General features: G+C 53.8%; 1 protein-coding gene across 2 annotated transcripts in view; it reads right to left on the reverse strand.

Moving 5' to 3' along the window:
• The window catches only part of asic1c (acid-sensing (proton-gated) ion channel 1c), a 529389-nt gene that overhangs the window by 269038 nt on the left and 240462 nt on the right, over positions 1 to 19889 (reverse strand). For both annotated transcript variants that reach the window (XM_072468555.1, XM_072468556.1), the window contains exon 4: positions 13500 to 13650. In XM_072468555.1, the coding sequence (XP_072324656.1) occupies positions 13500 to 13650 (151 nt within the window). The remainder of the gene's footprint in view (positions 1 to 13499; positions 13651 to 19889) is intronic.

Here is a 19889-nt window from a genome sequence, read left to right on the forward strand (position 1 = left end):
CCCCTCAGTCTCTCTGCTCCAGAGAAAACAGCCCAAGTCTATCCAACCTCGCTTCATAACTGAAATGTCCCATCCCAGGCAACATCCTGGTGAATCTCCTCTGCACCCCTTCCAGTGCAGTCACATCCTTCCTATCACGTGGCGACCAGAATTGCACACAGTGCTCCAGCTGTGACCTCACCAAAGTTCTATACAACTCCAACATGACCTCCCTGCTTTTGTTTTTAAAAATAATTTTTATTCAAATTTTCACAAAATATCAACAACAGAATACAGAAAGAAAAGAACAACCCCCCCCCCCCCCGAGCGCCCCTCCCCGCCCCCGAGCGCCCCGCCCCCCCCCCCCCCCCCCCGAGCGCCCCCCCCCCCCCCCCCGTATACATAAATAATAAATTTACAGCCTTCATCAACACAAAAGCAAATATACACGGCCACTCAAGAAAAACGAACCAGCCCCCCGCCCCCCCCGCCCCCCGGGTTGCTGCTGCTGCTGACCATCTTCTAACGCTCTGCCAGGAAGTCTAGGAACGGTTGCCACCGCCTGAAGAACCCTTGCACCGATCCCCTTAAGGCAAGTTTCACCTTCTCCAATTTAATAAACCCCGCCATATCGCTGATCCAGGATTCCACGCTTGGGGGCCTCGCATCCTTCCACTGAAGCAGAATCCTTCGCCGGGCTACCAGGGACGCAAAGGCCAGAATACCGGCCTCTTTCGCCTTCCAGCTCCTCTGCCACCCCAAATATTGCGAGCCCCCAGCTCGGCTTGACCCTGGAACCTACCACCCTCGACACCGTCCTCGCTACACCCTTCCAAAAGTCCTCCAGCGCTGGGCATGCCCAGAACATGTGGGTGTGGTTTGCTGGGCACCCTGAGCACCTAACACACCTGTCCTCGCACCCAAAGAACCGGCTCATCCTTGCCCCGGTCATGTGAGCCTTGCGCAGCACCTTAAATTGTATGAGGCTGAGCCTCGCGCAAGAGGAGGAAGAGTTCACTCTCCCCAGGGCATCCGCCCACGTCCTCTCGTCAATCTTCTCCCCCAACTCCTCCTCCCACTTACCCTTTAGCTCCTCCACCGAGGCCTCCTCCTCCTCCTGCATCACCTGATACGTTGCCGAGATCCTCCCCTCTCCAACCCACACCCCCGACAGCACCCTGTCCTGGACCCCGCGTGGCGGCAACAGTGGGAACTCCACCGCCTGCCGCCGAACAAACGGCCTTACCTGCGTATATCTGAAGGTGTTCCCCGGGGGAGCCCGAACTTCTCCTCCAGCTCACCCAGGCTCGCGAACTTCCCGTCCACAAACAGGTCCCCCATCCTTCTAATACCTACCCTGTGCCAGCTCAGGAACCCTCCGTCCGTCTTCCCCGGTGTCATGATATCCACATCAGCATATCATGGTGCAATCACACACACACTGACGGACAGGCAGTTGGACCAACCAACACACACACAACATCGCAGCCAATCACCAGTGAGAGCACACGCACTATAAAACAGGGAACACCACAGTTCCCGCTCATTCTACCAGGAGATAGCTCAGAGCACAGAGCTCACAGCGTGCCACTCAGACATACACCATGTGCTGAGTGCCTCACTAAGATAGTGATAGGGCTGGGTCCACAGGTTAGCTGGTGAAGCTCGTACCCAAGCCAGCAGTTAGTTGTTACTATTTTTTAGACAATAAAACAGTTGTACCATCTACAGCCGTGTTGGATCATTTGTGCCTCAACACCCAACACGACATGATACCAGTAGTGGAAGCTAACCAGCGACTGTGAGACCTACCTGCGCCCTTTCAGAAATCCGCCATCCTGCTCCATGGACAACATCAGCCCGCCGCAGCCGCTCCGAATCGCTGGAAATCTTGGCGTAAACTGGAAGCTGTTTAAACAGCGCTTCCAGCTCTTCCTGGAAGCCACAGACAGGGAGAATGCATCGGACACCAGGAAGATCACCCTCCTCCTCTCCACGGGTGGGCAACACGCCATCCACATCTACAACTCCCTGGCATTCGCGGAAGGCGAGGACAAGACGAAATATAAGACGGTGCTTCTGAAGTTCGAGGAACACTTCAGCGTGGAAGTTAATGAGAGCTTCGAGAGGTACCTCTTCCAGCAGCGCCTGCAGGGTAAGGATGAGCCTTTTCAATCTTACTTAACACACCTCCGTATCCTCGCGCAGTCCTGCGGCTATGAGGCCACCTCCGACTCCATGATACGGGATCAGATAGTTTTTGGGGTCACCTCGGACACCCTACGCCAGCAGCTCCTTAAAATAAAGCACCTCACCCTAGCCACCGCCATCGAGACCTGCGTCCTCCATGAGAACTCAACTAGCTGGTACTCCCAAATCCAGGCGGCCGAAGCGGCACGGCACGGGCCCCACGAGGCGGAGCGGGTCCAGTCGATCGAGTTCCTCCCGGCCCGCGGCCCGGACGAGGGCGGCCATTTCGCGCGCTTTCCGAGGCCTCCCGCGCTTGTGTGCGCCAAAAGAGGAGACGTCGACGCAGAGGGACGGGATACGCAGGCGCACTCTACGCAGGACCGCACCGCGCACGCATGGTGGCGCAACGAACGCCATGACATCACGACGTGCGGCAACTGTGGCTCCGCCCACTTAAAGCGGCAATGTCCGGCCAAAGCGCGACAATGCCTCCGCTGTGGCAGGATGGGCCACTACGCTGCCTGCTGTCGAGCAGCTCAACCTGCCAACTCTCCGCAATTCCGCCAGCCTCGCAGGGACGTGCGGGCGGTTCAGCCCCCATACACCGAGTGATATCCAGATAGAATGCAGACCAGCGATACCAAAGACAGGGAGCCCTTCCGCGTTGCGGTAATCCACAAGAACCGGATGTCCCCAAGTCGGAACCACCAGCTGATGCCAGTGCACAGCATTGATCCGGGCGATGAATGGTGTGCCACCCTAACGGTCAACCGATCACAGATCACATTTCACTTGGACACTGGTGCCTCCGCCAATCTCCTCGCATGGTCAGCCTTCCACACCTTGAAGGTTAAACCACCGATTCTGCCATCCCACTGTCAGCTGGTTGACTATAACGGAAACGTCATCCCGGCCACGGGGTCCTGTCAGCTCGAGGTTACACACAACTCACACAAAGCCACATTGTCTTTTGAAATAGTTGGATCCTCGAAGGACTCTCTGTTGGGCGCACAGGCCTGCAAGATCCTCCACCTCGTTCAGCAGGTACACACTCTGTCTCCAGAAGGCCGTCCGATTTCCCGGATGCAGACTTTAGGGCGCAGCTCCACTCACTCCTCACGCACAACCAGGAGGTTTTCGAGGGCATGGGCACACTGCCCTACACTTACAGAATACGGCTCAAACCGGACGCCACCCCGGTCATTCACGCACCTCGTAGAGTCCCAGCACCACTCAAGGAATGCCTCAAGCAGCAGCTGCCGGACCTGCAGGACCAAGGAGTGCTTTCCCGGGTCACGGAGCCAACGCCATGGGTCAGCTCTATGGTGTGCGTCAAGAAGCCCTCCGGCGAGCTCCGGATCTGTATCGACCCGAAAGATTTGAATCACAACATTATGAGGGAACACTACCCCATACCCAAACGGGAAGAAATCACGAGTGAAATGGCTCAGGCAAAAATATTCACCAAGCTCGATGCCTCAAAGGGCTTTTGGCAGATTCAATTGGATCAGTCCAGCAGGAAGCTGTGCACTTTCAACACTCCATTTGGCAGATACTGCTACAATAGGATGCCGTTTGGCATCATCTCGGCCTCCGAGGTGTTCCATCGCACCATGGAACAGATGATGGAGGGCATCGAAGGGGTACGCGTCTATGCAGACGACGTTATCATCTGGTCCACCACACCACAGGAGCACATCAGTCGTCTCCAGCGTGTCTTTGCACGGATACGAGATCAGGGCCTGCGCCTTAACCGAGCCAAGTGCTCTTTTGGCCAGACTGAGCTAAAGTTCCTGGAGGACCACATCTCCCGGTCGGGTGTGCGGCCGGATGCCAACAAAGTGGCAGCCATCGCAGCCAGGCAGCAGCCGGCAGACAAGAAGGCAGTGCTGCGCTTTCTCGGGATGGTCAACTTCCTGGGGAAGTTTATTCCCAACCTTGCCTCGCACACAATGGCTCTTCGCCACCTGGTCAAGAAGACAACGGAATTCCAGTGGCTGCCCGCACACCAGAGTGACTGGGAGGAGCTCAAGTCAAGCTCACCACCGCCCCGGTACTGGCGTTTTTCGATACCACATGGGAAACAAAGATCTCAACTAACGCCAGCCAGTCCGGCATTGGGGCGGTACTCCTGCAACGGGACAACACCGCATCATGGGCCCCGGTCGCCTATGCGTCGCGGGCCACGACCCCCACAGAACAGCGCTATGCGCAGATCGAGAAGGAGTGCCTTGGCCTGTTGACTGGCATCGACAAATTCCACGATTATGTGTATGGTCTTCTGCAGTTCACTGTGGAGCTCGACCATCGCCCCCTGGTCGGCATCATTGAGAAGGACCTCAACGATATGACCCCCTCGCCTCCAGCGCATTCTGCTCAAGCTCCGGAGGTACGACTTCCAACTTGTCTACACCCTGGGAAAGGACCTCATCATCGCGGATGCTCTGTCCAGGGCAGTGAACACACCGCCCGAATCGGACGGGTTCGTTTGTCAGGTCGACGCACAAGTAGCCTTCACATCGGCCAATCTGCCGGCCACTGATGCACGTCTGGCCCACATTCCCCATGAGACTGCGGCTGACCCCCTTCTACAGCGTGTAATGCGCCACATGATGGAAGGGTGGCTCATGGGGCAGTGCCCACAATTCTACAATGTCCGGGACGACTTGACCGTCATTGATGGTATCCTCCTGAAGTTGGACCGGATTGTGATCCCGCACAGCTGCACCGGCTTATCCTCGAACAACTGCACGAAGGCCATCTCGGAGTTGAAAAGTGCAGGCGGAGGGCCCGAGAAGCTGTGTACAGGCCGGGCATCAGCGACGACATCGCCAACATGGTGCTCAACTGCCCCACCTGCCAAAGGTTTCAGCTGGCGCAACCCCCTGAGACCCTTCAGCCCCATGAGTTGGTCACGTCCCCCTGGGCGAAGGTGGGCGGGGACCTCTTTCATGCGCTCAGCAGGGACTACATCATTCTGATTGACTACTTCTCAAGTTATCCGGAGGTCATACGCCTGCACAACACGACGTCATCAGCTGTCATCCGAGCATGGAACGAAACCTTCGCTCGCCATGGAATTCCGCTCACCGTCATGTCTGACAACGGGCCTTGTTTTGCGAGCCAAGAATGGTCTTCCTTTGCTTCATACAACTTCACACACGTGATGTCCAGTCCTTTACATCCCCAGTCGAATGGCAAGGCGGAAAAGGGCGTCCATATCGTGAAGCGGCTCCTCTGCAAGGCTGCTGATGCCGGATCTGACTTCTGTTTAGCCCTGCTGGCCTATCGCTCGGCCCCACTGTCCATGGACCTCTCGCCAGCCCAGCTGTTGATGGGTCGCACCCTCAGGACCACTGTGCCATCCATTCATGTTCCTGAACCCGACCATGCTCCAGTACTGTGAAGGATGCAACAGCATGCTCAGCAGAAGGTGGCACATGACATTCGGGCGCCTGATCTTCCAGCCCTGGCGCCTGGAGACAACGTCCGCATACACCTACCGGAGGGTGGCTGGTCGGCAACTGCCGAGGTTCTCCGCCGCGTGGCTCCCCGCTCGTTCCTGGTTCGCCTGCCTGATGGCTCCATTCGCCGGCGTAATCGGGGGGCCCTTCGGCTGCTTCCGCGCTCGCTACGTGATCATGCACCGGTGCCACGCCCTCCTGTTGTCCCTGATGTCGAATTTGTTGAGCGTCCTGCCACTCTGCCTATTCCTCTCGCGCCCGTGGCCAGGCCCATTCCTCAGCCGGTGGATCCTGACCCACCCTTGAGGTGGTCAACCCGAATTCGTCGCCCACCTGATAGACTGGACTTATGAGTCTGTTAGCACATTGGACTCACTGAATTGTTTTGCAGACTGTTAACGTGTTTCTTTCTTGTTGTTCCAGAAGTTCTCTCTCGTCGTTTGCTGTTTGCACTTGCTTTGTTCGTGGTACAACCTCGTTGCTCTGTTGCACCCGACACCTTCCTCTGTATATAGTTTAGCCCCATGTACATGTTGTAAATATTTCACACACATACTCAGATGCACTCAGTACACACCAATATTTATTACCATGTCGGCACATATCCTTGTGAAAGGGGGGATGTCATGATATCCACATTAACATATCATGGTGCAATCACACACACACTGATGGACAGGTAGTTGGACCAACCAACACACACACAACATCGCAGCCAATCACCAGTGAGAGCACACGCACTACAAAACAGGGAACACCACAGTTCCTGCTCATTCTACCAGGAGATAGCTCAGAGCACAGAGCTCACAGCGTGCCACTCCGACATACACCATGTGCTGAGTGCCTCACCAAGATAGTGATAGGGCTGGGTCCACAGGTTAGCTGGTGAAGCACGTACCCAAGCCAGTAGTTAGTTGTTACCGTTGTTTAGACAATGAAACAGAGTTGTACCATCTACAGCCGTGTTGGATCATTTGTGCATTAGAACACCCAACATGACACCCGGGACAAACCGGGGGTTCCCCCGAATCAGGGACCACACCGAGGCCCCCACCTCCCCCCTGTGACATCTCCATTGCCCCCAGATTTTGAGGGTAGCCGCCACCACCGGGCTCGTGGTGTACCTCGTTGGAAGAAGCGGCAGCGGCGCCGTCACCAGCGCCCCCAGGCTCGTGCCCACACAGGACGCCATCTCCTGCCTCTTCCATGCCGCCCCATCCCCCTCCATCACCCACTTACGCACCATTGCCATGTTGGCAGCCCAATAATACCCACAGAGGTTAGGCAGCGCCAACCCCCCCTATCCCTGCACTGCTCCAGGAACACCCTTCTCACCCTCGGGGTCTTTTGCGCCCACACAAACCCCATAACGCTCCTGTTCACCCGCCTGAAGGAGACCTTAGGGATCAGGATGGGGAGGCACTGGAACAGGAACAAAAATATCGGAAGCACCGTCATTTTAACTGACTGCACCCTACCCGCCAGGGAGAGTGGCAGCACGTCCCACCTCTTAAACTCCTCCTCCATTTGCTCCACCAGTCTTGTGAAGTTAAACTTATGCAGCATCCCCCAACTCCTAGCCACCTGGACCCCCAGGTACCTGAAACTCCTCTCCGTCCTTTTTAGCGGGAGCTCACCAAACCCCTCTCCTGGTCCCCTGGGTGAACCACGAACAGCTCGCTCTTCCCCATGTTGCGCTTATACCCGGAGAAATCCTCAAGCTCCCTGAGAATCCTCATCACCTCCGGCATTCCCCCCCACCGGGTCCGCCACATATAGCAGCAAATCGTCCGCATAGAGCGACACCCTATGCTCCTCCCCACCCCGCACCAGGCCCCTCCAGTTCCTCGACTCCCTCAACGCCATGGCCAGGGGTTCAATCGCCAGTGCAAAGAGCAGGGGGGACAGGGGACACCCCTGCCTCGTCCCCCAGTGTAACCAAAAATACTCTGACCTCCTGTTCGTGGCCACACTCGCCACCGGGGCCTCATACAGCAACTTAACCACTTGACAAACCCCTACCCGAACCCGAACCTCTTCAACACCTCCCACAGGTACCCCCACTCTACCCTATCAAAGGCCTTCTCCGCATCCATCGCCGCCACTATCTCCGCCTCCCCTTCCACTGCCGGCATCATGATAGCATTCAAGACCCTCCGTACATTCGTATTCAGCTGTCTCCCTTTCACGAACCCCGTCTGATCCTCGTGTACGACCTGCGACACACAGCCCTCTATCCTCGTGGCTAAAATCTTCGCCAACAACTTTGCATCTACATTTAGGAGTGAGATCGGCCTGTATGACTCACATTGTAGATCCTTGTCCCGCCTCAGGATCAAGGAGATCAGCGCCCGAGACATCTTCCCCCCCCCTTCCCTTCCCTTGCCTCGTTAAAGGTCCTTACCAACAGAGAGCCCAGCAGGTCCGCATACTTCTTATAAAATCCGACCTGGAACCCATCTGGCCCCGGTGCCTTCCCCGCCTGCATGCTTCCTATCCCTTTGACCAACTCCTCCAACCCCGCCAACGCCCCCAGCCCCGTCACCTGCCCCTCCTCCACCCTCGGGAATTTCAACCGGTCCAGAAAGCGACCCATCCCTCCCTCCTCCAGTGGGGGCTTGGACCGATACAGTTCCTCATAGAAGTCCCTGAAGACCCCATTGATACCCACCCCACTTCACACCATGCTCCCTCCTCCATCCTTAACTCCTCCGATGTCCCTAGCTGCCTCTCGCTTCTGAAGCTGGTGCGCCAGCATCCGACTCGCCTTTTCTCCATATTCATATACCCCCCCCCCCCCTGCGCCTTCCTCCACTGCGCCTCCGCCTTCCTGGTGGTCAACAGATCGAATTCGGCCTGGAGGCTGCGCCGTTCCCTAAGCAATCCCTCCTCCGGGACCTCTTCGTACCTCCTGTCCACCCTCACCATCTCCCCCAGCCTCTCCCTCTCTCTCATCTCCCTCCTCTCCTTATGGGCCCTAATGGAGATCAGCTCTCCTCTGACCACCTCCTTCAGCGCCTCCCAGTCCACCCCCACTTGGGCCTCCCCATTGTCATTAGCCTCCAGGTACCTCTCTATGCACCCTCGGACCTGCCTCCTCTTCACCTCTGGGAAGGCCAGACAAGATCGATACCAGCAACCATCAGCATAACAAAACACCAGCCATCTGCATACTAATGAGCAATCCCCGGGAACAATGTGCAACAAATTAGACACAAAGCCAACCCAGACTCTTCGGCGCCAGCAGAAGCCTACACAAAGGAGGTGAACGAGCACCCCAAGACCGCCCATCGATCAGGGAACCGCTCCAGCATTGGAGAAATCGAACCAAGCGATTGGGACAAAGTCCAATCACTTGGAACCAGGTACAGGGTCCGCCCCGAAAGGCGGGAAGCCCCTGGGGACTATAAGAATAGAGTCCAAGTTCAAATCGACCCTTCTGCCACCCTTCCGCACCCTTCTGCTAGCCTTCTACACTCTTCAACAGCCGCTCAAATCGTAAGTCTTACTCCAACGCTCGCTACGAGATAGGCGCTCCTAGCTCTCAATCTGTACCAGCTTCGAATCCCGCAGACTCAGAACCCGAACGGAAGGCCATTCGTTTCCCTGACCTGGTGGGCCAGTTCCAAAGTTAAGTATTGGCCTGTTAGTTGTAGGAAGTAGCTTAGAAGTAGAATTAATGTATAAGTATTAATTGCTGTATATAATAAATGTGCTTTGATTTAACTCTTACTAAGCGGTGTGTTGGATTATCAATCATTACTTGAACTTGAACCACGTGGCGGTATCAGAAAGATACCTGGCGGCTCGTGAGCAAAGGTGATAGAACAGAGCAATTAAACTAAGGCTAAAGTTAGCAGCAATACTACTCACCCCCCTCCCCCACTGACTAGCCATAGCTCTTCCTAGGCCAGCCACGTGCCCGCGCCCCCCGCACGGCCCATTCCCCACAGCGGCAGACCCCCGCTCCGACCTCCTCTACCAACTCCAGCTCCCCCTTGGCCATTCCGGCAGCAACCCGGTCCCCCCCCCTCCCCAGCTAGGTCCCCCCCTGGCTGCATTGCCCCTCCCTGCTTTTGTAATCTATGTCTCGATTGATAAAGTGTCCCATATGCCTTTTTCACCTCCCCATTAACCTGCCCTCCCGCCTTCAGAGATCTCTGGACAAACACTCCAAGGTCCCTTTGTTCCTCGGAACTACCCAGTGCCCGGCCATTTGTTGAATACTTTCTTGTCTCATTATTCCTTCCAAAGTGTATCCCCTCACTTTTCAGAGTTAAATTCCATCTGCCACTTTTCTGCACATTTGACCATCTCGTCTATATCTTCCTGTACACAAGACACTCCAACTCACTGATAACCACCCGGCCAATCTTTGTGTCATCCACAAACTTACTGATCCTACCCCCCCACATCGTCATCTATGTCATTTATGTAAATGACAAACAGGGACCCAGCACGGATCCCTGTGGTATGCCACTGGTCACTGGCTTCCAGGCACTAAAGCAGCCGTCTGTCGTCACCCTCGGTCTCCCACAGCTACGCCAATTATAAATCCACCTTTTCAAGTTCCCCTGTATCACATGTACATTTGTCTTCTTAAACAGCCTCCCATGTGGGACCTTGTCAAAGGCTTTGCTGAAACCCATGTAAACTACATCAACTGCACTACCCTCATCTACACACCTGGTCACATGCTCAAAAAATTCAATCAAATTTGTTAGGCATGACCTCCCTCTGACAAAGCCACGCTGACTATCCCTGATCAAACCGTGTCTCTCCAAGTGGAGATAGATTGTCTCCTTCAGAATTTTCTCCAGTAGTTTCCCTACCAGTGACGTGAGACTCACTGGTCTGTGGTTCCCTGGCTTGTCTCTACAGCCTTTCTTAAATAGTGGGACCACATTATCTCTCCTGGTATCAGTTCCGCACGCCACGCCTCAAATTCCCAAATCAACCCCACACAAATCACCGGCTGACTCCTCGCACCCTCCCCACTTTCGATCTTTGTGCTTGCCCCCATCTTGTCCAGTTGCGGTGCCCACACATACCACCTGACGGAGACCCCCGGATCCATCAAGCACGTGGCTCATAAAGCCCTCTCTGTTCTGGATCTCACCATCGGGAGTGGGCAGGTTCGCTAGGGCACGAGTCTCGATGTTGGCCTTTCCTGTTATTTAACCGGGTCGCCCAGGTCTGCACCGGGCGCAATGCAGTGGTTAAATCCCGCCCATTATCAGAGTTTGTGGTAGATGGCTCAGGCAGGGACTAATCTCTGGGTGGATTAGGGTTGGAGGGAGGTAGTAGTAAGGACAATAACAGAGTAAACATTGGGTGGATCACAGGATTACAGAATTGTTACAACACTGAGGAAAGCCGTTCAAATCTCCTCTCCGAGCAAAACAGTCGCAATCTCTCCGACCTACCCCTGTAACTGGAGTTCCTCACCCCGGAAACCATTCTGGTGAATTTTACTGCAATCTCTCTCCAACATCTTTCCCAAATTGGGGTGCCCTGAACTGGACCCAATTCTACGGCTGAAATTTAGGTTTCACATCACGAGCCTCCGGATCACACTGGATCACCAATCCGGAACCTTCCATTTCCCATTTCAGCACCCCCCCCCAAAAACCTGGACATTCAAGTGAAAGACAGTTGAAAAATGGTATCAAGCTGCACAGATCCAATCAGAGGAGAGATTCTTCTTGCATTTGCTGGTGATAAGCTGAATTTCCCACTGTTCTTGTACTCCCAATATTCAGAAAGTCTTGGATATGTTATTCCTTATTAACCTGTGCTGCCACCTGAGGAGCAGTTGAATAAACTCGGTTTGTTCTCACTGGAACGACGGAGGTTGAGGGGAGACCTGATAGAGGTCTACAAAATTATGAGGGGCATAGACAGAGTGGATAGTCAGAGGCTTTTCCCCAGGGTAGAGGGGTCAATTACTAGGGGGCATAGGTTTAAGGTGCGAGGGGCAAGGTTTAGAGTAGATGTACGAGGCAAGTTTTTTTACCCAGAGGGTAGTGGGTGCCTGGAACTCGCTACCGGAGGAGGTGGTGGAAGCAGGGACGATAGTGACATTTAAGGGGCATCTTGACAAATACATGAATAGGATGGGAATAGAGGGATACGGACCCAGGAAGTGTAGAAGATTGTAGTTTAGTCGGGCAGCATGGTCGGCACGGGCTTGGAGGGCCGAAGGGCCTGTTCCTGTGCTGTACATTTCTTTGTTCTTTGTTTTTTCTTTGTTCAATGATCTGAGTCATTTACACGCAGGTCCCTCTGGCCCCTGCACCCCCTTTCGAATTGTAACCTGTAATTTATATTGGCTCTCCGCCTTCTTCCTATCAAAATACAACAAGATAATCAGAAGGCTTATGGAATGTTGGCCTTTATGGTAAGAGGATTTGAATCCAGGGGTAGTGAGTTTTGCTTCAATTGTGCAGGAGCTCGGTTATCCCGCACCTGGAGCACTGTGTGCACTTTGGGCCCGTTACCTCAGTAAGTATATTATTGCCGGAGAGGGAGTGTAACGAAGGTTCACCAGGCTTGTCCTGGGGATGGAGGGACTGCTTTATAAAGAGAGATTGGGCAAACTGGACCTGGATTCTCTGCAGTTTCAAAGAATGACAGGTGATCTCACTGAAACCGACAAAATACTTAAAGGGGAAGATGGGGTGAATGCAGGCAAGATGTATAATAACCTTTATTGTCACAAATAGGCTTACATTAACACTGCAATGAAGTTACTGTGAAAAGCCCCTAGTTGCCACATTCCGGCGCCTGCTCGGGGGTTTCCTATGGTCGGGGAGTCGAGAACCAGGGGCACAATTTCAAAATAAGGGTGATGTCACTGAGGACTGAGAAAGCTCCGTCATTGAGTAAGTTTAAAGCAGGAATTGATAGATTTCTAAATCCCAATGACATAAAGGGTTATGGGGATAATGGGTGTAAAAGGCATTGAATTGTGCGATCAGCCACAATTGGACTGGATGGTAGAGCAGGCTCGATGGGCTGAATGGCCCACTCCTGCTCCTGTGTTCCTATGAATCACCTCACATTTTTCGAACTTCATCTTCCACATATCTGTCCACTCCGCCAACTTATTTACACCCTTTTGAAATTCAACACCATCCTCTTCCCAGTTTACAATGCTTTCCACTTTAGCATCAACCACAAATTTTGAAATTGTTCCCTACACACACACACAATCGAGATCATTAATACATCAGGAAAAGCAAGAGTCCCAATCCCGTCCCCTGGGGAATACCACTACAAATACCTTCCTCCAGCCCAAAAAATATCCAGTGACCATTGATGTCCATCAGCCTCTGATTATTGAGCCAGTTTGTATCCATTTCCTACTGACCCTTTTGGCTCAGATCGAGCCCAAGATAGGTGTAAAACCATCAGCTTGGATCCTGTGTGTCTGTCTTGTGGAGACCATGAATTGGCTTCAATTTGAATTGGTTTTTGGAGCAGGCAATGAGATGGATTAAGGTTTTGCCCTGCCCACTCCATTGGTTTTGTAACTTTAAGGATGGAATAAAAAATGTTTTAAAAAACTTTTCTCACAAGTCTGGAACTGTATGGAATTCCTTTCGAAAGTCCATGTACACCACATTAACAGCATTACCCCCATCGACCCTCTCTGTTACCTCCTCATAAATCTCCAGCAAGTTAGTCGCACACAATTTCCCCTTTAGAAACCTATGCTGGCTTTCTTTCATTGGCCCACATTTCTCCATGCGACGATGAATGTTTTCCAAAATGATTGTTTCCAGCAGTTTTGATACATGAATAAGACGGTCACTATGCAGCCACTCTGGGTGGTCCGCCGCTATCTCGCTCTCTGGATCTTACCTGGCATGTGCACCATGCGGCAGTTGCAATTCTCCACGAGGTATCGAGTCTCGCAGTCGATCCTGCACGCGGTGATGCTGTACGTGCTAAAGAAGCCAGAGTTCATGTTCGACATCCTGCAGTCACCCCAGGGCGGGGGAAGGTACATGATCTGGAGGAGGAGACAGAGAGACAGATTCCTCACCCCAGCACAAACATCTGTCCCACCTGGTTTTGCTTATATCTCAGTTACTGGGGATGTTTAGAAATTGACTGTTCCTTTTTAAACCATCAATTTCCTCAAATATCAAACATCATCTTTGCTCATCCCAAATGTTTATGCTTCATTTTGCAGAACTTATTAAACTTCCACCTTTTGTTGCAATTTTTTCTCCTGACGAGCTCCCTTTAAAAGCCCTTGACCCCCGAGGCCCTTGACCCCCGAGACCCTTGACCCCCGAGGATCCTGCTCCCAAAGATCTTGGCCTTTGACAATATTAATCCTGAAGATATTGACCCCTCACCTTCAAAGACTTGAACCCTGAAGATTTTTGAGATCCAACAATTCAGTGGGTTTTCTCTCCTTGTGCCTCAGTTACTCAGTAAAATTATATTGGATAACAGAGCCGAGACAGCAGAGGAACAGGCCATCATGCTGGTCTTAATGCTCCACTCAAACTGCCTCTCACCTTTCCTCAGCTAAATCTAACTTAATATTATTGAAAAGAGACATATGTTGCTGAAGCTTTTCGTTTTGCACTCACCAGGTAAAATGCAAAAATATCAAATTTCACAAGATTACAATTTATACTACAGGAGAAAATCATGATGATTGTTTGACAAATTAACTCTGATTGGCCAAGGCATTGCCACGGAAAATGCAATGGGGAACTACAGGCTTTCAAGCTCCCGTGTAATTTAAAAAGGTGCAAAGCTTGGGCATATTCCTTTTGTTTGCAGAGAATGGATCCCTGTGTATGGATGTATGTCACTCCTAGTAAGTAAATTAACCTGGTTATGAGCGCAACTGATTATTGTTAGTGCAGCTATTGGCGCAGTCAGGATTATTCAGAAAGAGCTGACCAATCTCAGAATGACGTCTAGCAGTAGGGAAACCCATGCTTGTAAAACCAAAACAATAAATTCCACCCCCCAAGCTCCTGGGTCTCACCCCAGAGACCATCCTTCACCAATGGTGATCCCAGATAATGAACTGGGGCGGTATCAGAGGCGAACCCAACCCTGCTCTCACCTCTCAGCATCTTGCTCAGTAGCAGCACCCTCCTGTGGCCTTGGTGAGGAGGATTCTGGAAGCTTGCTCAGCGAGACAGTTTTATTCACAACCAAAGTACACCCAAAGCCTGAGGGATGATTAATCATTTCTTCCACATCAATGGGCGCGATCTAACGGTGCGTCGCGCCGGACGTGAATCTGAGCGTGTTGATTAGATCACGGGAGAGTCAGAAATCGGGAACTGCGCCAGGCGCCAATCGGTTTCCGATCTAACTGGCCCGTTCCCGATGGCGAGTTCCGAATCACGCCGTGGTGTAAATTCTATGATGATCTATGTTGTGGCGCGAAACCAATGATCACCAATTAAGGTCAATCTCAGCCCCATTAACATGAAGGACCCCCAATCGAACGGCCTCCCGTGATCTAACCGGCTCCTCAGCGAGCGGTCACGTGGGCACCGATTGGCACTGTCCACACAAACATGGACCAAACGTTCTGACACCTCGGGGGTCTCCCAGACCATCGGAGGCCCCTGGGTGGCTAGAGATAGGGCAAGGTGGCCCCCTGACCCTCCCCTGGAACCTGGGCACCTTGACACTGCCAGGCTGGCACCCTGGCACTGCCAAAGTGCCCAGATGGCACCGCAAAGCTGGGGAGCATGGGAAGGTGTGAAAAAAGGAGGGCCTCAGCAACCCAACAGTGGGGTGCCATCACTTGGAGGTGCATGGTGTGCTGCCCATGTGTGTGGTGGTAACATTCCCCGTGGGTGGGGGTGACCCACAAGCCCACTGAGAGATTAGAGCACCAATTCAAAATGGCGGCCTGATCTCTGAGGAGCAGGTCTGCGCAGTGAGTTTAGCTCCCAAAGAACCATAGAATTCCTATTGTGCAGAAGGAGGCCATTCAGAACAGCGAGTTTGAAAGAGCATCCTACCTAGGCCCACTCCCCTGCCCTATCCTCGTAACCTAACCTGCACAATTCTGGACACGAAGGGGCAACTTAGCATGGCCAATAGGCCATAAGACAATAAGACACAGGAGCATAATTAGGCCACTCGGCCCATCGAGTCTGCTCCGCCATTCAATCATGGCTGATATTTTCTCATCCCCATCCTCCTGCCTTCTCCCCATAACCCCTGATCGCCTTATTAATCAAGAACCTATCTATCTCTGTCTTAAAGACACTCAGTGATTTGGCCTCCACAGCCTTCTGCAGCAAAGAATTCCCCAGATTCACCAGCCTCTGGCTGAAGAAATTCCTCTGTTTTAAATCCAACTAACCTGCACATCTTTAGTCTGTGGGAGGAAACCGGAGCACCCGGGGGAACCCCACGCAGACACGGGGAGGACGTGCAGACTTCACACAGTCGCCCGAGGCCAGAATTGAACCCGGGTCCCTGGTGCTGTGAGGCAGCAGTGCTAACCACTGTGTCGCCCAGTGAGGAAAATTATTCTATGTGTGGGCTTGACCAGAGTGAAACTCCCAAGGGCCCAAAAAAGTGACTGTGTGGTTAGATAGCAGTGGGGACCTCCCAGCAAAACCTGCCACAAATGACACTTCAAACCTTTCCATTAGGTTGCACCCAATGGGCTAACAACCTGGAGTTCCCTTCACCACACTGCCACCTGGAGTTCCCTTCACCACACTGCCACCTGGAGTTCCCTTCACCACACTGCCACCTGGAGTTCACTTCACCACACTGCCACCTGGAGTTCCCTTCACCACACAGCCACCTGGAGTTCACTTCACCATACTGCCACCTGGAGTTCCCTTCACCACACTGCCACCTGGAGTTCCCTTCACCACACTGCCACCTGGAGCTCACTTCACCACACTGCCACCTGGATTTCCCTTCACCACACTGCCACCTGGAGTTCCCTTCACCACACTGCCACCTGGAGTTCCCTTCACCACACTGCCACCTGGAGTTCACTTCACCACACTGCCACCTGGAGTTCCCTTCACCACACTGCCACCTGGAGTTCCCTTCACCACACTGCCACCTGGATTTCACTTCACCACACTGCCACCTGGAGTTCACTTCACCTCACTGCCACCTGGAATTCCCTTCACCACACTGCCACCTGGAGTTCCCTTCACCACACTGCCACCTGGAGTTCACTTCACCACACTGCCACCTGGAGTTCACTTCACCTCACTGCCACCTGGAATTCCCTTCACCACACTGCCACCTGGAATTCCCTTCACCACACTGCCACCTGGAGTTCCCTTCACCACACTGCCACCTGGAGTTCACTTCACCACACTGCCACCTGGATTTCACTTCACCACACTGCCACCTGGAGTTCCCTTCACCACACTGCCACCTGGAGTTCACTTCACCACACTGCCACCTGGAGTTCACTTCACCACACTGCCACCTGGAGTTCCCTTCACCACACTGCCACCTGGAGCTCCCTTCACCACACTGCCACCTGGAGTTCACTTCACCACACTGCCACCTGGAGTTCCCTTCACCACACTGCCACCTGGATTTCCCTTCACCACACTGCCACCTGGAGTTCCCTTCACCACACTGCCACCTGGAGTTCACTTCACCACACTGCCACCTGTAGTTCCCTTCACCACACTGCCACCTGGAGTTCACTTCACCTCATTGCCACTTGGAGTTCCCTTCACCACACTGCAACCTGGAGTTCACGTCACCACACTGCCACCTGGAGTTCCCTTCACCACACTGCCACCTGGAGTTCACTTCACCACACTGCCACCTGGAGTTCCCTTCACCACACTGCCACCTGGAGTTCCCTTCACCACACTGCCACCTGGAGTTCACTTCACCACACTGCCACCTGGAGTTCCCTTCACCACACTGCCACCTGGAGTTCCCTTCACCACACTGCCACCTGGAGTTCACTTCACCACACTGCCACCTGGAGTTCACTTCACCACACTGCCACCTGGAGTTCCCTTCACCACACTGCCACCTGGAGTTCACTTCACCAGACTGCCACCTGGAGTTCCCTTCACCACACTGCCACCTGGAGTTCACTTCACCACACTGCCACCTGGAGTTCTCTTCACCACACTGCCACCTGGAGTTCACTTCACCACACTGCCACCTGGAGTTCCCTTCACCACACTGCCACCTGGAGTTCCCTTCACCACACTGCCACCTGGAGTTCCCTTCACCACACTGCCACCTGGAGTTCCCTTCACCACACTGCCACCTGGAGTTCCCTTCACCACACTGCCACCTGGAGTTCACTTCACCACACTGCCACCTGGAGTTCCCTTCACCACACTGCCACCTGGAGTTTCCTTCACCACACTGCCACCTGGAGTTCCCTTCACCACACTGCCACCTGGAGTTCACTTCACCACACTGCCACCTGGAGTTCACTTCACCACACTGCCACCTGGAGTTCCCTTCACCACACTGCCACCTGGTGCTCCCGTCACCACACTGCCACCTGGAGTATCCTTCACAACACTGCCACCTGGAGTTCTCTTCACCACACTGCCACCTGGAGTTCACTTCACCACACTGCCACCTGGAGTTCACTTCACCACACTACCACCTGGAGTTCACTTCACCACACTGCCACCTGGAGTTCCCTTCACCACACTGCCATCTGGAGTTCACTTCACCACACTGCCACCTGGAGTTCCCTTCACCACACTGCCACCTGGAGTTCCCTTCACCACACTGGCACCTGGAGTTCCCTTCACCACACTGCCACCTGGAGTTCACTTCACCACACTGCCACCTGGAGTTCCCTTCACCACACTGCCACCTGGTGCTCCCGTCACCACACTGCCACCTGGAGTATCCTTCACAACACTGCCACCTGGAGTTCTCTTCACCACACTGCCACCTGGAGTTCACTTCACCACACTACCACCTGGAGTTCACTTCACCACACTGCCACCTGGAGTTCCCTTCACCACACTGCCATCTGGAGTTCACTTCACCACACTGCCACCTGGAGTTCCCTTCACCACACTGCCACCTGGAGTTCCCTTCACCACACTGGCACCTGGAGTTCCCTTCACCACACTGCCACCTGGAGTTCACTTCACCACACTGGCAACTGGAGTTAACTTCACCACACTGGCACCTGGAGTTCCCTTCACCACACTGCCACCTGGAGCTCACTTCACCTCATTGCCACTTGGAGTTCCCTTCACCACACTGCCACCTGGAGTTCACGTCACCACACTGCCACCTGGAGTTCCCTTCACCACACTGCCACCTGGAGTTCACTTCACCACACTGCCACCTGGAGTTCCCTTCACCACACTGCCACCTGGAGTTCCCTTCACCACACTGCCACCTGGAGTTCACTTCACCACACTGCCACCTGGAGTTCCCTTCACCACACTGCCACCTGGAGTTCCCTTCACCACACTGCCACCTGGAGTTCACTTCACCACACTGCCACCTGGAGTTCACTTCACCACACTGCCACCTGGAGTTCCCTTCACCACACTGCCACCTGGAGTTCACTTCACCAGACTGCCACCTGGAGTTCCCTTCACCACACTGCCACCTGGAGTTCACTTCACCACACTGCCACCTGGAGTTCTCTTCACCACACTGCCACCTGGAGTTCACTTCACCACACTGCCACCTGGAGTTCCCTTCACCACACTGCCACCTGGAGTTCCCTTCACCACACTGCCACCTGGAGTTCCCTTCACCACACTGCCACCTGGAGTTCCCTTCACCACACTGCCACCTGGAGTTCCCTTCACCACACTGCCACCTGGAGTTCACTTCACCACACTGCCACCTGGAGTTCCCTTCACCACACTGCCACCTGGAGTTTCCTTCACCACACTGCCACCTGGAGTTCCCTTCACCACACTGCCACCTGGAGTTCACTTCACCACACTGCCACCTGGAGTTCACTTCACCACACTGCCACCTGGAGTTCACTTCACCACACTGCCACCTGGAGTTCCCTTCACCACACTGCCACCTGGTGCTCCCGTCACCACACTGCCACCTGGAGTATCCTTCACAACACTGCCACCTGGAGTTCTCTTCACCACACTGCCACCTGGAGTTCACTTCACCACACTGCCACCTGGAGTTCACTTCACCACACTACCACCTGGAGTTCACTTCACCACACTGCCACCTGGAGTTCCCTTCACCACACTGCCATCTGGAGTTCACTTCACCACACTGCCACCTGGAGTTCCCTTC

This window comes from Scyliorhinus torazame, chromosome 11 (assembly GCF_047496885.1).
Source record: "Scyliorhinus torazame isolate Kashiwa2021f chromosome 11, sScyTor2.1, whole genome shotgun sequence".
NCBI lineage: Eukaryota > Metazoa > Chordata > Chondrichthyes > Carcharhiniformes > Scyliorhinidae > Scyliorhinus > Scyliorhinus torazame.